Here is a 21,307-nt window from a genome sequence, read left to right on the forward strand (position 1 = left end):
CCTATCAGACACTGTCAGAACAGAGTCCTTTGTAAATCTTTAAAGGTGCATGTGATTCCCTTAAAATCTCCCTGTTAACACAGGTTCAGTGGCTGTTGAATCCAAGTGTCTTTCGGAGTTTTGTGTAGGACCAACATTACAGAGCATTATATGTTATTAATTACACTGTTTCGGAGTCCTCTCTGTGTACTCTGTGTTGTTGTAATGCTGCATCTTTCCATTATGTAAATTTTTGACGTGTATCAGTGTAATGAGGGAGCGCAGATTGCAGGCAGGAAGATCAGTGCCTGTATAGCACTTGCTGCTTGTGCAAGAAACCCCAGCGTGTTTGACATGTGTGTTAGTCACTCAGTCCTGTCTGACTCTTTGCAACCCTATGGTTGCAACCCGCCAGACTTCTCTATCTATAGGGTTCTCCAGGCAAGAATACGGGAGTGGGTAGCCATTCCCTTCTCCAGAGGATCTTCCCGACCCAGGGATTGAACCTTGGTCTCCTGCATTGCAGGCAGATTCTTTACCATTTGAGCTACAGGGAAGTCCTTTTTTTTTTTTTTTTTCAGTGTTTGACATAGATGCATTGAACTCAGGTTTGCTGCAGTTTTCCATGATGGGAGGGTTTCCAAACATAATGTTAACTCTGACCCCCCCTGCCCCGTTTTCTTTTTGCTATTGCTCCACTTTTTTTTTTAAGCAATTTAATTGCTCTGTTTTATATTTAATTGGCTCATATCAATCATCAAACCTCTGTCAACCTTATAGATTTATCCCTTTTTTTTCTGTACTCTATCACCACACACTCATTTTGATTCTGTTTAAAGTTTATAAAAACGAGAGGCAACGTTTAGAGTTTCATCTCAAATAACACCCCAATAAATCCTGAGGGAGAAACATCTGATGCTAATTTTATCCCTCTCTAACAGTCACATTTGGCTTTAACAGCCTGTGCTCTTATTTGAGAGTACTCTCTTCACTGTATCATCTATTCAAACTGGGAGGATTGAAGTAGAAATTATTGTCTTAGTCCCTTTGTTGATTGTTTTTCTTACTTCTTTGAAAACAAAGGAGTAGCCTAACATGATGGATAGCTTGAATGCTTTTCTGAAAAATTACTGGAAAATCAGAACATGCTCATTTAATCCCAGAACAGTTCTTTTTTAAGGAAATTGTGACGCCATCTTTGTTTTCACAGTCCACCCCCATTTTCCTGAAAATAGCCTTCATTATGGTTGCATTTTATTTAAAATGAACTATATATCCATCCTGGTTCTCTCATACCTAACGACAGTGAACTTTTCTGTTCCTCCCCTGCCCTCAATTTCATTTGGACCAAACCCAGAATATTTCTCCACCTCTTCTTTTTCCTTCCCCCATGCTTTAAGCTTTCCAAATCCAGTCAATTCTCTTGCTTTGAAAATAATTGTTATGTGTTTACTTTCAGCTGTGCTGGGTCTTGGTTGCTGTGTGGGCTCTTTCTAGTCGCAGCGAGCGAGGGCTCTCTGGTTGCAGTGTGCGGGCTTCTCATTACAGAGCAGGGGCTCTAGGCACGTGGACTCAGTAGTTGTGGCTCCCGGGCTCTAGAGCGCGGGCTCAGTAGTTGTGGCTCCCAGGCTCTAGAGCGCGGGCTCAGTAGCTGTGGCACTGGAGCTTTGTGGCTCTGTGGCATGTGGGATCTTTCCCGATCAGGGATCAAACCCATGTCTCCTGTGCTGGCAGGCAGATTCTTTACCAGTTAGCCACCAGGGAAGCCCCAGTCAGTTCTCCTTTGCTGTAGGTGGAATCTGTAAAGCCTCCCCAAGACCAAATTAGTGAATTCTGAATCTTTGCTCCTGATGGAAATGCTGGGTTAGGTGAGCTTTTACATAACCTTGCTTCATGTGTGTTTCTACTTAAAAACACCTTGTTTAATGTAGTTGATTCATAGCCTTGAGCCCAAAGCAACACTATACCTTATGCCTGAAGGAAGCTTCTAACTCATGCATTGTTTTCCCGGCTAGCGTGTGTGGAGAACCTTCTATGCCCTGTGTATGGTCTCATTTCACCCTCACAATTGGAGATAGGAACTTTTATTGGAGAGGTGAAGGGACTTGCCCATGGATCAGAGTCACGGCTCAGGCCCTTTGTTCCTGAGTGCGAAGTCCTGCTCTCCTCAGCCAGCATTTCTGAACTGCCCTAGAACCTTGGCATTTCTTAAAGAAAAAATGTACAGTGGTCAAAGAAGCTTGGAGGACCTTTGGTTGACCTAAGTTAAAAAAAAATTTTTTTTCCTGTAAAGTTCTTTTCTTGGAGCTTTTTGTAAAATGTGTCCTGTATTTTTTAGGCATGAACTATCAATTATGTGGGCTGCCCTGGTAGCGTAGTGGTAAAGAATCTGCCTGCCAATGCAGGAGACTCAGGTTTGATCCCTGGGTCAGGAAGATCCCCTGGAGAAGCAAATAGCAACCCACTCTGTATTCTTACTGGATAGTCGCATGGACAGAGTAGCCTGGCAGGCCACAGTCTCAGTTCAGTTGCTCAGTGGCGTCCAACTCTTTGCAACTCCATGGACTGCAGCACGCCAGGCCTCCCTGTCCATCACCAACTCCCAGAGTTTACTCAAACTCATGTCTGTTGAGTCAGTGATGCCATCCAACCATCTCATCCTCTGTCATCCCCTTCTCCACCCACCTTCAATCTTTCCCAGCATCAGGGTGTTTTCAAATGAGTCAGTTCTTCCTATCAAGTAGCCAAAGTATTGGAGTTTCAGCATCAGCATCAGCATCAGTCTATGGGGTCCCAAAGAGTTGGACACGACTGAGTGACTGAGTACGCACTTCCGCAGTAGCATGTTGGACACCTTCCGACCTGAGGAGCGGCTCATCTCCCAGTGTCAAATCTTTTTGCCTTTTCACACTGTCCATGGGGTTCTCTGGATAAGAATACTGGAGTGGTTTGGCATTCCACCCTCCAGTGGACCATGTTTTGTCATTACTCTTCACTATGACCCACCTGTCTTTTTGTTTTTTTTAATGTTTATTAACACCAAAAACATTTTGCATTGGGGTATAGCCGATTAACAATGTTGTTATAGTTTCAGGTGAACAGTGAAGTACTCAGATGTACATACACATGTATCCCATGTCTTGGGTGGCCCTGCACGGTGTGGCTCTTCACTTCACTGAGTTATGCAAGACCCTTCGCCGCAAGGCTGTGATTGATGGAAGGGGTTTAGATTGCTTTACTTTTCCCTAATTCTGCCACTGCCACTTACTAGCTGTGTGAGCCCCACGCTGTTTGTCCTTCTCTAAGTTTGAGAATTAACAGAAGGAAATGCCTCATGGTGCCTGGAAACAGTAAATGATCAATAAAGCTGGGTCCTTCTTTCCCTGGTGGCTCTGCCTGAAGGCATTTTTCCTTTGTCATTTGATGGCTTTTTAGCCTTTGGTCACAAGGTGGCGTGCCATCTTAAGACAGCAAATGAGACACAGATGTAAAGAACAGACTGTTGGACTCTGGGAGAAGGCGAGGGTGGGATGATTTGAGAGAATAGCACTGAGACATGTATATTACCATATGTGAACTAGATGACCAGTCCAGGTTCGATGTATGAGACAGGGTGCTCAGGGCTGGTGCACTGGGATGACCCCGAGGGATGGAATGGGGAGGGAGGTGGGAGGAGGGTTCAGGATGGGGGACACATGTACACCTGTGGCTGATTCATGTTAATGTATCGCAAAAACCACTACAATATTGTAAAGTAGCCTCCAATTAAAATTAAAAAATTTTAAAAGATATATAAAGTCAGAAAAAGAAAAGACTCTGGAGACGGAGTTTGTTTTTTTGAGCCTACCAAAGTTTTTTTTTTTTTTTCCATTCTTTCGTAGCAGATTTCACACAGGTTAAGTCATTTTACATAGGGTTTTATATGATAGTTCAGTTCAGTTCAGTCGATCAGTCGTATCCAACTCTTTGCGACCCCATGAATCGTAGCATGCCAGGCCTCCCTGTCCATCACCATCTCCCGCAGTTCACTCAGACTCACGTCCATTGAGTCCGTGATGCCATCCAGCCATCTCATCCTGGTCGTCCCCTTCTCCTCCTGCCCCCAATCCGTCCCAGCATCAGAGTCTTTTCCAATGAGTCAACTCTTCGCATGAGGTGGCCAAAGTACTGGAGTTTCAGCTTTAGCATCATTCCTTCCAAAGAAATCCTAGGGCTGATCTCCTTCAAAATGGACTGGTTGGCTCTCCAAGGGACTCTCAAGAGTCTTCCCCAACACCACAGTTCAAAAGCATCAATTTTTCGGTGCTCAGCCTTCTTTACAGTCCAACTTTCACATCCATACATGACCACAGGAAAAACCATAGCCTTGACTAGACGGACCTTAGTCGGCAAAGTGATGTCTCTGCTTTTGAATATACTATCTAGGTTAGTCATAACTTTTCTTCCAAGGAGTAAGCGTCTTTTAATTTCATGGCTGCAGTCACCATCTGCAGTGATTTTGGAGCCCAAAAACATAAAGTCTGACACTGTTTCCACTGTTTCCCCATCTATTTGCCATGAAGTGATGGGACCAGATGCCATCATCTTAGTTTTCTGAATGTTGAGCTTTAAGCCAACTTTTTCACTCTCCACTTTCACTTTCATCAAGAGGCTTTTTAGTTCTTCACTTTCTGCCATAAGGGTGGTGTCAAGAGGGCATCAGAGGGCAGACACACTGAAACCATAATCACAGAAAACTAGTCAATCTAATCACACTAAGACCACAGCCTTGTCTAGCTCAATGAAACTAAGCCATGCCTGTGGGGCCACCCAAGACGGGCGGGTCATGGTGGAGAGGTCTGACAGAATGTCGTCCACTGGAGAAGGGAATGGCAGACCACTTCAGTATTCTTGCCTTGAGAACCCTTGCCTTCATGAACAGTATGAAAAGGCAAAATGGTAGGATAATGGAAGAAGAACTCCCCAGGTTGGTAGGTGCCCAATATGCTACTGGAGATATGTGGAGAAATAACTCCAGAAAGAATGAAGGGATGGAGCCAAAGCAAAAACAATACCCAGTTGTGGATGTGACTGGCGATAGAAGCAAGGTCCAATGCTGTAAAGAGCAATATTGCATAGGAACCTGGAATGTCAGGTCCATGAATCAAGGCAAATTGGAAGTGGTCAAACAGGAGATGGCAAGAGTGAACGTTGACATTCTAGGAATCAGTGAACTAGAATGGACTGGAATGGGTGAATTTAACTCAGATGACCATTATATCTACTACTGTGGACAGGAATCCCTCAGAAGAAATGGAGTAACCATCATGGTCAACAAAAGAGTCCGAAATGCAGTACGTGGATGCAATCTCAAAAATGATAGAATGATCTCTGTTCGTCTCCAAGGCAAACCATTCAATATCGCAGTAATCCAAATCTATGCCCCAACCAGTAACACTGAAGAAGCTGAAGTTAAACGGTTCTATGAAGACCTAAAGACCTTTTAGAACTAACACCCAGAAAAGATGTCCTTTTCATTAGAGGGGACTGGAATGCAAAAGTAGGAAGTCAGGAAACACCTGAAGTAACAGGCAAATTTGGCCTTGGAGTACAAAACGAAGCAGAGCAAAGGCTAATAGAGGTTTGCCAAGAAAATGCACTGGTCATAGCAAACACCCTCTTCCAACAACACAAGAGAAGACTCTACACATGGACGTCACCAGATGGTCAACACCGAAATCAGACTGATTATATTCTTTGCAGCCAAAGATGGAGAAGCTCTATATAGTCAACAAAAACAAGACCAGGAGCTGACTGTGGCTCAGATCATGAACTCCTTATTACCAAATTCAGACTTAAATTGAAGAAAGTAAGGAAAACCACTAGACCATTCAGGTATGACCCAAATCAAATCCCTTATGATTATACCGTGGAAATGAGAAATAGATTTAAGGGACTTGATCTGATAGATAGAGTACCTTTTGAACTATGAACTGAGGTTCGTGACATTGTACAGGAGACAGGGATCAAGACCATCCCCATGGAAAAGAAATGCAAAAAAGAAAAACGGCTGTCTGGGGAGGCCTTACAAATAGCTGTGAAAAGAAGAGAGGCGAAAAGCAAAGGAGAAAAGGAAAGATACAAGCATCTGAATGCAGAGTTCCAAAGAATAGCAAGAGACAAGAAAGCCTTCCTCAGGGATCAATGCAAAGAAATAGAGGAAAACAACTGAATGGGAAAGACTAGAGATCTCTTCAAGAAAATTAGAGATACCAAGGGAACATTTCATGCAAAGATAGGCTTGATAAAGGACAGAAATGGTATGGACCTCACAGAAGCAGAAGATATTAAGAAGAGGTGGCAAGAAAACACAGAAGAACTGTACAAAAACGATCCTCACGACCAAGATAATCACGATGGTGTGATCACTCACCTAGAGCCAGACATCCTGGAATGTGAAGTCAAGTGGGCCTTAGGAAGCATCACTATGAACAAAGCTAGTGGAGGTGATGGCATTCCAGTTGAGCTCTTTCAAACCCTGAAAGACAATACTGTGAAAGTGCTGCACTCAATATGTCAGCAAATTTGGAAAACTCAGCAGGGGCCACAGGACTGGAAAAGGTCAGTTTTCATTCCAATTCCAAAGAAAGGCAATGCTAAAGAATGCTCAAACTACCACACAATTGCACTCATCTCACACGCTAGTAAAGTAATGCTCAGGATTCTCCAAGCCAGGCTTCAGCAATATGTGAACCGTGAACTTCCATATGTGCAAGCTGGTTTTAGAAAAGGCAGAGGAACCAGAGATCAAATTGCCAACATCTGCTGGATTATTGAGAAAGCAAGAGAGTTCCAAAAAAACATCTATTTCTGCTTTCTTGACTATGCCAAAGCCTTTGACTGTGTGGATCACAATAAACTGTGGAAAATTCTGAAAGAGATGGGAATACCAGACCACCTGACTTGCCCCTTGAGAAATCTGTATGCAGGTCAGGAAGCAACAGTTAAAACTGGACATGGAACAACAGACTGGTTCCAAATAGGAAAAGGAGTACGTCAAGGCTGTATATTGTCACCCTGCTTATTTAACTTCTATGCAGAGTACATCATGAGAAACACTGGGCTGGAAGAAACACAAGCTGGAATCAAGATTGCCGGGAGAAATATCAATAACCTCAGATATGCAGATGACACCACCCTTATGACAGATGATAGTATATGCCCCTTCAATTATTATATATATATATATATATATATATAGGCTGCACTGGGTCTTGGTTGCTGCCTGCAGAGAGCAGGAGCTACCGTCTAATTGCTGTGAATGGGGTTTTTATTGTGGCTTTGCTGGTTGGGGAGCACAGGCTCTAGGTCCTGAGTAGTTCCTGCATGTGGGTTCAGCAGTTGCAGTTCCTGGGCTCTAGAGTGTGGGCTCAGTAGTTAGTTGCCCCATGGCACGTTGGATCCCTGGTCCAGGGATCGAAGCTGTATCTCCTGCATTGCAAGGCAGATTCTTAACCACTGTCCCACTATGGAAGCCCCCTCTTCAATTGTTTAAGCTGTGGAAAATAGGATATTTTAAATTTCTACAAGTAAGAGTAGCAAGGCAAGCCTTCTGGAACCCTGTGGATTATGCCAGTGCAGAGGTCAGCACATCTTTCACATGCAAGCACCTTATCCAGGTGACAAAGGGATTCAGTATGAGGCAAAGTATATTTACCTCCTGTTAGGAAAGTTAGGAGTGTAGAGATTGACTGATTTATTTTGAAATAGCTTCAGTCTTACAGGAAAGCTACAAAAATAACTCAGAGAATTCTAGCTTCCCCAGATGGTAACATTTTACCACAATCATTTTAGTCTATTTTTTTCTGAGACATTTGACAGTATGCTGCAACAAGATGCCTCTTTACTCCTGAATGCTGCTGCTGCTAAGTCGCTTCAGTCGTGTCTGACTCTGTGCGAACCCATAGATGGCAGCCCACCAGGCTCCCCCGTCCCTGGGATTCTCCAGGCAAGAACATTGGAGTGGGTTGCCATTTCCTTCTCCAGTGCATGAAAGTGAAAAGTGAAAGTGACATCGCTCAGTCATATCCCACTCTTAGCGACCCCATGGACTGCAGCCCACCAGGCTCCTCCATCCATGGGATTTTCCAGGCAAGAGTACTGGAGTGGGGTGCCATTGCCTTCTGCATTACTCCTGAATACTTCCGTGTATTTCTGCAAATCACAACTGTTCTACAATACCAAAATCAGGAAGTTAACATTGATATAGCACTAAGCACTTCATTTGAATTTTGTCAAGTGCCCTACTCGTATGCTTTATAGTAAAGAAAAATAAGGTTTTTTTCCTGTTCCAGAATCCAGGCTGTGATCGCACATTGCATTTGTTGTCATGGCCCTTTAGTGGCTCTTTTTTAAAAAATAATTTTATTTCTTTACTTTTGGCTGTGCTAGGTCTTCGTTGCTGCGAGGGTTTTCTGTGGTTGCGGAGAGCAGGGGCTACTCTCTAGTTGCGGTGCACCGGCTTCTCATCTCGGTGGCTTCTCATTGTGGAGCATGGACTCTGGAATACCGGCTCAGTAGTTGTGGTGCTTGGGCTTAGTTGTTCCACAGCAGGTAGGATCTTCCCAGATCAGGGATCGAATCTGTGTCTACCGCATATGCCGGCGGATTCGTTACCATGAGCCACCAGGGAAGCCCCCTTTTGCTGTGCTGTGCTTAGTCACTCAGTCATGTCCGATTCTTTGTGACCCCATGGACTGGGGTCCCCATGGCGACCCCATAGCCCACCAGGCTCCTCTGTCCATGGGGATTCTCCAGGCAAGAATACTGGAGTGGGTCACCATTTCCTTTTCCAGGGGATCTTCCCAACCCAGGGATCAAACTCAGGTTTCCCGCATTGGTAAACAATCAGGTCAGATTCTTTACCAGCTGAGCCACAAGGGAAGCCCCCTTTAGTGGCTATTAACTTGGGACAACTTCAGCCTTTGTCATTCATGACTAGGTTTTTGGTTTTTGTTTTTTGCAATGTCTAGGCCATGGAGATGAAATGGTGACTTCACCTCCATTTACAATGGCCCGGTATTATTTTATCCCATGTGTATAACAGCTCATATCACTGAAAGACTATAATGGCTATTATTTTGTAAAATTATTTATTCACTGTTTTTGGCTGTGCTAGGTCTTTCTCTAGTTGCTGCAAGCAGGGGCTACTCTCTAGTTGCGGTGCCCGGACTTCTCATTGCTGTGGCTTCTCTTGTTGCGAAGCAAGGGCGTGTGGGCTCCAGTAGTTGTGGTACATCAGCTGAGTTGCCCCCAGGCATGAGGGATCTTCCCAGACCAGGGACTGAACCTGCGTTCCCTGCAGGATTCTTAACCACTGGACCACCAGGGAAGTCCATGACTAGGTATTCTTGAAGAATGCGGACCAACTGTTGTTCAGTTCAGTTCAGTTCAGTCACTCAGTCGTGTCCGACTCCTTGCGACCCCATGAATCGCAGCACGCCAGGCCTCCCTGTCCATCACCATCTCCTGGAGCTCACTCAGACTCATGTCCATCGAGTCCGTGATGCCATCAAGCCATCTCATCCTCGGTCGTCCCCTTCTCCTCCTGCCCCCAATCTCTCCCAGCATCAGAGTCTTTTCCAATGAGTCAACTCTTCGCATGAGGTGACCAAAGTACTGGAGTTTCAGCTTTAGCATCATTCCTTCCAAAGAAATCCCAGGGCTGATCTCCTTCAGAATGGACTGTTTGGATCTCCTTGCAGTCCAAGGGACTATCAAGAGTCTTCTCCAACACCACAGTTCAAAAGCATCAATTCTTAGGCGCTCAGCCTTCCTCACAGTCCAACTCTCACATCCATGCATGACCACAGGAAAAACCATAGCCTTGACTAGACGGATCTTAATCGGCAAAGTAATGTCTCTGCTCTTCAATATGCTATCTAGGTTGGTCATAACTTTTCTTCCAAGGAGTAAATGTCTTTTAATTTCATGGCTGCAATCACCATCTGCAGTGATTTTGAAGCCCCCAAAATAAAGTCTGACACTGTTTCCACTGCTTCCCCATCGGTTTCCCATGAAGTGATGAATGCCCCTCAATTTTGGTTTGTCTGATGTCCCATTGTGATTAAATTCAGGTTATGCAGTTTTGGCAGGAATAACATAGATGTTACATTTTCATAACATCAAAGCAAGCATATATCTGTCCCCATCCTGGTGGTTTTAACTTTGCTTGCCTGCTCAAGGTGGGGTCCACCAGGTCTCTCTACCATAAAGAAGCTATTTTTCTCCTGTATAATTTTAAAAGTACTTTGTGGGAGGAGAGACTGATTAAGTCAAATAGAACAAATTCATTGTACTTTTTACTAACAGCATTATGTAGACTTGAACTGAAGTGACCCTGTGATATGCGGAGGAGAGAAATAATTTGTGTCTAACAAGTTACAATCTTTATAAGTGGTTCCTGTCTGCTTGAAGAAAAACCCAGATGCAGCAAGGAGAGGGGATTTAACCTCACCCTGAAATCTGCCCATTGCAGGCTCTACTGTCCCAGTGTCTCTTGCTCCGGAGCACTGAGCTTCCATTTTATAAAAAATTCCTGATATTATTTCATTATTAAAAGGAATGTTCTCCAGAAAATGGCTGGAAAACATACAAGTTAAAAGAAGAAATTCACATTACTGTCTAAAGTCTACTAATGGCTTTTGGGTATGTAATATGTTTTAAATTGGATTTTGCAAGTTAGCCTAGAAACTCACCATTAATTTTGACAGTTTTTCAAGAAGAAATTCTAAGTCTCAAAGGAACCAAATACTTTGTATTCTGTGTATGTACATGGCACCGCTGGGGTTGTGCAGAGCACAATCTATACAGATGTACACATGGCTGAGACTATTGGTGCTGTGTTCATCTTTCACTTATAGCATGGGGCTGGCCACTTGAGAAGGGTTTGGGTACCCAGAGTTACACACAGTCACACTGAGGTTCACAGCAACACTTCAGACAGGAGTCAGTCAAGAAGCATGTCAATTTAATTGATGAATTAAATTTTATTCTGGGCCCCTTACTGGCCTGTTGGCAAGGACTCAGAGTCCGATCTGGGCTCATCAGCTCTTGGAGGTCCTAGGTCTTCTCTCTTGCTCTCAGCTACAAACAGGACACTTATTATCCTTAGGGATATGAAATCAAATAGTTCTGTTCACCTGAATGCAAAAATGAAGTAAGTCTAATTCATGTGTGTGTGTGTGCTTGGTTGGTCAGTTGTGTCCAACCCTTTGTGACCCCAGGGACTGTAGCCCACCAGGCTCCTCTGTACACGGAGATTCTCCAGGCAAGAATCCTGGAGTGGGTTGCCATGCCCTACTCCAGGGGATCTTCCCAACCCAGGGATTGAACCCAGATCTCCAGCATTGCAGGTGGATTCTTTGCCATCTGAGCTGCCAGGGAAGCAGTCTAATTCATGTTCGTTATAAATTATTAATTCACAGCACTAATTAATTAAAGTGTAATATAATTACATTAATTGATTACATTAATTTCACTAGTTAATATCTTTTGCACGTGATTATGTTTTATTTTTATTTTTTTTAACACCAAAAACATTTTGTATTGGGGTGTAGCTGATTGACAATGTTGTGAACAGTGAAGGGACTGCACCATACATATACATGTATCCATTCTCCCCAGGACCACCCTCCCATCCAGGCTGGCACGTAAGATTGAGCAGAGTTCCATGTGCTATATAATAGGTCCTTGTTGGCTGTCCATTTTAAATATAGCAGTGTGTACATAACCTTCCCAAAGTCCTTAACTATCCCTTATCCCCCTGGTAACCATGAGTTCGTTTTCCGTGAGTCTCTTCCTGTTTCTTAAGTAAGTTCATTTGTATCATTTCATTTTAGATTCCACATTTAAAGGATGTCATATTACATTTCTCTCAATATGAGACTCTAGATCAATCCATGTTGCAGCAAATGGCCTTATTTCATTCTTTTTAACAGCTGAGTAATATTCCACCAGGCAAGAATCCCTTAGAAGAAATGGAGTAGCCATCATAGTCAACAAAAGAGTCCAAAATGCAATACTTGGATGCAGTCTTAAACTCGACAGAATGATCTCTGTTCGTTTCAAGGCAAACCATTCAATATCAGAGTAATCCAAGTCTATGCCCCAACCAGTAAAGCTGAAGAAGCTGAAATTGAATGGTTCTATGAAGACCTACAAGACCTTCTAGAACTAACACCCAGAAAAGATGTCCTTTTCATCACAGGGGACTGGAATGCAAAAGTAGAAAGTCAAGAGATACCTGGAGTAACAGGCAAATTTGGCCTTGGAGTACAAAACGAAGCAGGGCAAAGGCTAACAGTTTTGCCAAGAGAACACACTGGTCATAGCAAACACCCTATTCCAACAACACAAGAAAAGACTCCACACATTGTCATCACCAGATGGTCAATACCAAAATCAGACTGATCACATTCTTGGCAACCAAAGAAGGAGAAGCTTTATACAGTCAGCAAAAACAAGACTGGGAGCTGACTGTGGCTCAGATCATGAACTCTTTATTGCCAAATTCAGACTTAAATTGAAGAAAGTAGGGAAAACCACTAGACCATTCAGGTAGGACCTAAATCAAATCCCTTATGATTATACAGTGGAAGTGACAAATAGATTCAGGGATTAGATCTGATAGACAGAGTGCCTGAAGAACTATGGATGGAGGTTCATGACACTGTACAGGAGGTGGTGATCAAAATCATCCCCAAGAAAAAGAAATGCAAAAAGGCAAAATGGTGGTCTGAAAAGGCCTTACAAATAGCTGAGAAGAGAAGTGAAAGGTGACGGAGAAAAGGAAAGATCTATCCATAGGAATGCAGAGTTCCAGAGAATAGCAAGGAGACATAAGAAATTCTTCTTAAGTGAACAATGCAAAGAAATAGAGGAAAACAACAGAATGGGAAAGACTAGAGATCTTTTCAAGAAAATTAGAGATACCAAGAGAACATTTCATGCAAAGATGGGCTCGATAAAGGACAGAAATGGCATGGACCTCACAGAAGCAGAAGATATTAAGAAGAGGTGGCAAGAATACACAGAAGAACTGCACAAAAAAGGTCTTATTGATGGTGTGGTCATGCACATAGAGCCAGACATCCTGGAATATGAAGTCAAATGGACCTTCGGAAGCATCACTACAAAGTTAGTGGAGGTGATGGATTTCCAGTTGAGCTATTTCAAATCCTAAAGGATGATGCTGTGAAAGTGCTGCACTCAATATGCCAACAAAGTTGGAAAACTCAGCAGTGGCCACAGGACTGGAAAAGGTCAGTTTTCATTCCAATCCCAAAGAAAGGCAATGCCAAAAAAAATTCAAACTACTGCACAATTGCACTCATCTCACACACTCGAAAACTAATGCTCAAAATTCTCCAATTCTTCAACAGTACATGAACCATGAACTTCCAGATGTTCAAGCTGGCTTTAGAAAAGGCAGAGGAACCAGAGATCAAATTGCCAATATCCGCTGGATCATCAAAAAAGCAAGAGTTCCAGAAAAACATCTATTTCTGCTTTATTGACTACACCAAAAGCCTTTGACTGTGTGGGTCACAACAAACTGTGGGAAATTCTGAAAGAGATAGGAATACCAGACCACCTGACCTGCCTCTTGAGAAATCTGTATGCAGGTCAAGAAGCAACACTTAGAACTGGACATGGAAAAACAGACTGTTCCAAACTGAGAAAATATGTCAAAGCTGCATATTGTTTAACTGCTTGTTAAACAATGCTTGTTTAACTTATATTGAGTACATCATGTGAAATGCCAGCTGGATGAAGCAAAAGCTGGAATCAAGATTGCCAAGAAAAATATCAAGATATGCAGATGATACCACCCTTATGGCAGAAAGCGAAGAACTAAAGAGCCTCTTGATGAAAGTGAAAGAGGAGAGTGAAAAAGTTGGCTTAAAACTCAGCATTCAGAAAACTAAGATCATGGCATCCAGTCCTATCACTTCTTGGCAAATAGATGGGGAAAAAATGGGAACAGTGAGACATACTGTATTTTGGGGGACTCCAAAATCACTGCAGATGATGACTGCAGCCATGAAATTAAAAGACACTTGCTCCTTGGAAGAAAAGCTATGACGAACCTAGACAGCATATTAAAAAGCAGAAACATTACTTTGCCCACAAAAGTCCATCTAGTCAAAGCTATGGTTTTTCCAGTAGTCATGTATGGATATGAGAGTTGGACTATAAAGAAAGCTGAGCACCAAAGAATTGATGCTTTTGAACTGTGATGTTGGAGAAGACTCTTGAGAGTCCCTTGGACTGCAAGGAGATCCAACCTGTCCATCCTAAAGGAAATCAGTCCTGAATATTCATTGGAAGGATTGATGCTGAAGCTGAAACTCCAATACTTTGGCCACCTGATGCGAAGAACTGACTGACTGGAAAAGATCCTGATGCCGGGAAAGATTGAAGGCAGGAGGAGAAGGGGACAATAGAGGATGAGATGGTTGGATGGCATCACCGACTCAATGGACATGAGTTTGAGTAAACTCCGGGAGTCGGTGATAGACAGGTAGGCCTGGCGTTGTTACAGTCCATGGGGTCTCAAAGAGTTGGATACGACTGAGCGACTGAACCGAACTGAATATTCCACTGTGTGTGTGTGTATATATACGTACATACCACATCTTCTTAATCCATTCCTCTGTCAGTGGGCATTTAGGTTTCAGCTAGATATATCTTTGTAAAGAAACCCTGGGGGTCTACCTCACCCCCTTTTTTAAAAATAAATGGGGGAGGGGGCCCAGAGAAGCCCCTCCTGCCTGCATTCTGTTAGCAGATGAGATTTTAGGCAGCACCCTTCTCAGTCTTCCTAGAGCGCCTGTGAGCAGCGCCGACCAGCTCCCTCCACTGGGTGGGTGCTGCCCCAGGTACCCTCTCGGACCTGTGGGTTGGCGCCCTCGTGATGCAGCTGGCCATCCTCAGTCACCAGAGACTGGAAGCAAGGAGAGGGAGGTGACTTCCACCGTGCTGCCATCAGAGGGCTGTGGCTTCTTCGGAGGGCCTGCGAGCACACTGAGGAGCCGGAGGCCTGACCGCTCCACGGGAAGATGCCTCTGTGGGTTCACACTGCCAGCAAACAGCAGGGATGGTTTAGGAGGTTCTTGCCTAAAACACAGGCTTTCTGGGAAAAACGCCTTTATTCTGGAGAGCCCTGGAGCCCCCTAGGGATATACAGTTGTTTTCCGGTAGCCAAAGGCAGTGTAACTTAGTAGCTATGCAGACTTCTAAACATCCTATGAACTGAGATAAATGATGGTGAATGAAATAGAAGTCAACAAAGGCAGATGCCCCGAGCACAGGCTAGGACCCGAGCTGTTCTCCACACTGGCAGTTTCTGAGTGAGAGGGCAGCTGTGGTTTTGCAGTGAGTGAACAAACATCAGCGGGTGACCTATAGATGCGGACAAAGTCTCCCTTCTCTGCCCATCCCTCACCCCCACGTCCTGCCTGGGGTTCTCCCCTCTGCATCCTCATGCCCATCAGCTCCTCATCCTGCTGGCCTTAGTATCACCCAGATCAAGAGGGGCTGCTTCCTCTCCCATGGCCCCGAGGTGAACCCCCTCACCCCCAATGCCCCCTCCACATCCCCCTACCCCCCTCCACATCCCCCTACCCCACAATCACGTCTGCAATCTGCATGCCGAGCACTGTGGGACCACCAGGGGACGCTATTCACAATGAAGGTCCAGGACATCGTATGTTGACTTAAAACTTGGCACAAAACAAAGGGTTATCTGATGCACATAGTAGTCATGTATGAGTTAGCAGTGGCCTTGATCCAACTCTCCCATCATCTCTGGGTGGCCTAGCATTGATCTAGGGCCTATGTTTCTCCATTGGTTTTCCTACACCTAAATGACCTCCAGCCTTTCCTAGTACGTATTTCATAACGTACTTTGTAGAATAACATGCAAGCATCAAATACCCCTCCTCCCATGTAACACATGACCTTTGATTCACACAGTCTCAGCAGCAAATGGGGCGGGGTCTTGTAGGGACCTTCTGTAACTGTATAAATCTAAATAATGGGAGTAAGTCTCTTTACTCCTATACAATGTACACTTCATTGTACAGATCAGAGGTCATCAGACTCTTTCTGTAAGGGTTCAGGTGGTGAATATTTTAGGCTTCGCAGGAAAACAAGCTCTTGCAACAATTCAGTTCCGCCTTGCAGCACAAAAGCAGCCACAGACTATACATAAATTGAATGAGAGTCACTGGGTCTCAATAACGGTTTAGTTATGGGCTTCCCTGGTGGCACAGCTGGTAAAGACTCTGCCTGCCACGCAGGAGACCTGGGTTCACTACCGGGGCTGGGAAGATCCCCTGGAGAAGGGAAAGGCTACGGATTCCACGGACTATATAGTCCACAGGGTTGCAAAGAGTCTGCCACAACTGAGCGACTTGCACTTTCACTATGGACATGCGTGCGTGTGTGCTCAGTTGCTCAGTCGTGTCTGACCCTTTGCGACCCCATGGACTGTAGCCCACCAGGCTCCTGTGTCCATGGGATTCTCCAGGCAAGAATTCTGGAGGGGATTGCCATGCCCTCCTCCAGGGGATCTTCCCGACCCAGGGATCGAACCCTGGGTCTCCTGCACTGCAGGCAGATTCTTTACTGTCTGAGGTGCCAGAGAAGGAGTGTCTTAAATAATTTCTGTCCTCTCTTGCATAATGGGCCAGCCCCATGCTTACTGAAGGACGGGGAGGCCCTGAGAGGCCCTCAGTGAACCCAGTTGGGTGTCAGTGTGGCCCCTTCCCTACGCAAGCCTGGCCCCTGAGAGGCGCCTGGTCAGAGCACCAGCCCTGCACTTGAACTCTGTCACTTGCTGAAGCTGCCGCCTTCAACTAAGAAGGGCCTTTCCGGCCCTGAAGCCCACCCAGTCTGCCCCAGGACATTGGACTGTCTCTGCCCTGAACCCAATGCAGCCTCATCAGAATCTGGTCCCCATGACCAGCCTGCCTGCCCCTGACTAGCTGGCACCTCCTTTCATGGAGGGTGGCACAGAGAGCTTACTCCTAACAGCGCATCTGTCCCCCCTTCCTGCTGGACTCACTCTTAGCCGGTTTTCTTCCTGCTGTACACACATTCTCCCCACCTCAACAAGCTGCATCGTACGGCCCAGCAGAGGAAGCATTCATATCCTCAATTTCCTAAATGGTTTGAGGGCAGTCTTTACAATTGTCCTCTACCAACTCCGGGAGATGGTGATGGACAGGGAAGCCCGGCGTGCTGCAGTACATGGGGTTGCAGAGTCAGACATGACTGAGCAACTGAATGACAACTCTTTCTCCAACCCTGTCCCAACTCAAGGTGAACCTGATTGATAAAGTAGACATCTCATAAGGGGACTCCCCTGGGGTGGGGGTGGGGTGTCCTTTCCTCTCTTGTCATCCTGGATGGCAGGGGTCACGATTGGTTAGAAAGGCAGCCCAAGGGCCAATTCCTCGCCAGAGGTACAGGGCCCACCTGAGACAGCAGGTGGTTCCATCCACCAGTCCTAGGTACTTCACGGACCTACTGCGGCTCTACTTCCCATTGTCAAGGTTAGGCTGCCCGTGGGGGCTTCTTTCTGAAGCAGAACTTATGGCAACATGTCACTTTCTATGTGTGTTGGAGGGGAGGTGTGAAGTGATGCATCCATTTCCTAAACCTCAGGAATCAGATAAATGGATTTTTAGCCCATCAGTACTTGCCCCAGGAGAAGACCAGCAGCCCAGCGGATACATTGTTGGCCATGAGCTCCTTCCCTTTACACGCCTTGCTCGACGTATGCAACACATCACGTACGAATGCAGGGCTGATGCAGCTTCTGCAAACCCCCCTGCCTAACTTTTCAAGCAGTCCAGTGACACAAGTCAGAAGGTCTTGCTGCGTGACCTCTGGGTGAGTCTGCTGGGGGTCAGAGATAGCGTCATAGCAAAAAGCTGAAACTTTGCAGAAAAGAGGCTAAAATAAAGGAGGTGGAGAGGAAACCTTCACACAGACTCTCAAGTGTCTATTCATTTATTTACAGTTTTTGGCCTCACTGTGCAACAATGTAGGATCGTAGTTCCCCGACCAGGGGTCAAACCCGCCATCTCCAGCACCAGAAGCATGGAGTCTTAGCCACTGGGTCACCAGGCTGATAAAAAGTTAGTGAAACAGTCTTTTACTTCTAGTTTGGAAAAAAAGAAAGTCCCTTAAATTACTAGAAAACTATTTGCAGGATTAATCACATTTTAAGCCAGGAGACTGGGTGTCAAGGACCACTCAGTGTCCTTTGATGGGAGAGGCTGGGACAGGTTCCGTGACCTGTGCAAAGGGCCCGAGGTCCTTGCCAGAACCAAGGAGAAGACCCCGTCTCCTGACCACCCAGCCCAGGCAACAATGTCCAAAATATCACAGCCTGTTTGCTAACAAATAATTACATGCCTTTTTAGTGTTTAAGCAAAACCTTTTTTTTTTTGGTATGCAGAATCAGTCTAGAAACTTGCAGGATTTAGGCCTTGTGGTTCCGCTGGTAAAGAATCTGCATGCAATGCGGGAGACCCTGGTTCAAGCCCTGGGTTGGAAAGATCCTCTGGAGAAGGGCAAGGCTACCCACTCCAGGACTCTGGCCTAGAGAATTCCATGGCCTATATAGTCCCTGGGGTCGCCAAGAGTTGGACACGACTGAGCGACTTTCACTAGTTAAAAAAATGTTTGTCTCTCTCACAACTAACTTCTTCCCAGGCACCCCCAGGGTCTTTTTGTGACGAGACTAAGGAGCAAGTGGCTCTATCCAGTCCTGACAGGCCTGTCGCAGCTTCCTTGGGTCAGAGAACTCCTTCCGTGGGCTGGTGGCTTGGCTCAGTGTTTTGGTTCCAAGCACTTTGGGGAGTCCCTTCTTGCTCATTCTCTGGAAACGTCACAACAGACACGGAGTCCCAGGTGTCTTCCTTTGGTGAGCTGTCCTTGTCCAGGGCGTCTAAGATGGGCTGAGCCGGGTCCTTTAAATACTTGAAAAATTGAAAACCATCACCATAATTAGTCTGCAAGTTCCCGATATCAGACATTTTGACTTTAGCTCAAGTTGGCATAATCCTGTATCATTTTGGTGTAACTTCCACTTCTGTCCTCCAACGAAACAGCTTCAGAAATCCTGAAAACCCCTCCCCGCCCCTCCTGTCAATAGCTTTCACACGAATCCAAGGGCCAACCAAGGGGAGACTCTGAAAGTGCGCAGGGTGTGTAACTCGGGAAATGACTTGCTGCACTGGCTGGATGAGGGCTTGTGGGCTATTCACCTGGAATGTCTCTGGAATTCTAACTTTAAAGGAAAGGAGGAAATGAAGCCTCCTGGTCACCTACAAGGTGAGGGTGAAGAGGGAAAGTTGACGGGCATTTTTTTTCTCAGCTACCCCAACCCGCTAGGTGTTTCTGCTTTATATAACATACACGTGGGTGCGGAGGATCTGCAGCGGACAGCCATGGGTGAATGAGAAAGTGCAGGTCCTCGATGCGAAATGCTGCTCTGCACCCTTAACGTGCCGTGTCTCTCCTGCCTCTGCTTTGGGCTTAGACATCAATTACCAAGGGCTTTCCAGGTGGCTCAGCGTTAAAGAATCCGCCTGCCAAAGCAGGAGACGCAGGTTCGATCCCTGGGTCAGGAAGACTCCCTGCAGGAGGGCATGGCATCCCACTCTGGTATTCTTGCCTGGGAAATCCCATGGACAGAGGAGCCTGGCGGGCTACAGTCCTTGGGGGTCGCAGGGAAGTCGGACACAAATGAGCGACTGAACAACCACCACCACAACCAAGTTACCAAGAACCTACTGCGTGGCTCTTGGAAATGCTGAAAGATACTGAAATCCAGTCAGCTTAGCGCTGGCTGGTGAGAGGAGGGACAGCAGGGGGTCACGTGTGCTTGCGGAACCTCACAAACGGAATGCAGCCAGCTTAGCGCTGGCTGGCGAGCAGAGGAGCAGCAGCGTGTCACGTGCACTTGTGAAACCCCCAAAATACAAGTGAAACATGAGTCATTTTCCCATGTAACTTCAGTGACCTTTGATACAGACTTTTCACACTTTCCCAGGAAAGCAAATCGAAAGACTCTGTGTTTTAGGTTCAAGCCCCAAAGAAACAAGTAGCAGTAAATTCACTTACTGGGGCCCTGCTGCTAGTTCTACTGAGAGACGGTTTTTTGTTTTTTTGGTTTTGTTTCTTAGTTTTTTGGCTTCATCACACGGCATGCGGGATCTCAGTTCCCTGATCAGGCACTGAACCTGCGCTCTCTGCAGTGGAAGTGCAGAGTCTTAACCACTGGACACCAGGGAAGTCCCAAGACGGAGATCATTAATGCAAGTAAAACTCCAAGCTGACAGCTGTTCTGGTGTGACAGTATTAACCAGGAAAATTGGTTGCTGTTGTTTTTGCCGTTATTGCGGTTTTGTGGTAGGAACACCTAACTTGAGTTCTACTCTCTTAACACATCTTGAAGTGCACGTGCGTGCTCGGTCACTCAGCCGTGTCCAGCACTTTGCAACCCTATGGGCTGTAGCCCGCCAGGCTCCTCTGTTCATGGGATTTCCCAGGCAAGAATACTGGAGTGGGTTGCCATTCCCTTCTCCAGGGGACCTTCCCGACCCAGGGATGGAACCCAAGTCTCCTGTGCCTCCAGCATGGGTAGGTGGAATCTTTACCACCACGCCACCTGGGAAGCCCGTTTAAGGGCACAACACAGTACTAATTATAGCACAATCTTGTACAACAGAAACCAGAACTTATTTATCTTGCATAACTGAAACTTCCTACCGTTTGAAAGCAACGCCCTGCTCCCCTCTCCCCTCACCCCTGGTAGCCACTGTGTCACTCTCTGCTTTTCTATGAGTTTGACTATTATTCTACTTAGAGTCTTCAAAAAGCAGAATCCTACAGCATCTGTATGCAGGTCCCAGTAGGGAGTTCAACGTGTATTTCTCATAATGTCTGTATCCCTTAAACAGCTCATGACATATGAAGGAAAACAAGTGACTGCAGCTCTTTCTAGACTTTGTCTTTATAGACGAGATATAATAACATGAGACTCTGTTTCTAGTACTTTTATTCTGATTTTCCTGAAGAATGATAAACCTCCAGAGGCAAACAGTTTCAAGTATTCTTCTGTCAGCTAGCTTCTGATCCCAAGAACGTCCCAATGTCCTCAGAGGACCTGGCTGCCTCATTGAGCCTTAGGGAGGGGGGCTGTGGTGTGGCTGGGCAGGAAAACAAGACTTTCTGTAAGACCCGCTGGACTATGAAGAAGGCTGAGCAC

General features: G+C 45.6%; 1 protein-coding gene across 4 annotated transcripts in view; it reads right to left on the bottom strand.

The window, feature by feature from the left end:
• The window catches only part of IFNGR2 (interferon gamma receptor 2 (interferon gamma transducer 1)), a 40,609-nt gene continuing 30,288 nt past the window's right edge, over positions 10,987-21,307 (bottom strand). For 2 of the 4 annotated variants that reach the window (XM_018046441.1, XM_018046536.1), the window contains one exon: positions 18,011-19,013. In XM_018046441.1, coding sequence (XP_017901930.1) covers positions 18,831-19,013 — 183 coding nt within the window. In that variant the 3' untranslated portion in view covers positions 18,011-18,830. Of the gene's footprint in view, positions 11,127-18,010; positions 19,014-21,043; positions 21,249-21,307 lie in introns of those variants that run through there. The other 2 variants (XM_018046479.1, XM_018046508.1) reach the window with 2 other exon arrangements.

Source organism: Capra hircus, chromosome 1 (genome assembly GCF_001704415.2).
Source record: "Capra hircus breed San Clemente chromosome 1, ASM170441v1, whole genome shotgun sequence".
In the NCBI taxonomy this organism is placed as follows: Eukaryota; Metazoa; Chordata; class Mammalia; order Artiodactyla; family Bovidae; genus Capra; species Capra hircus.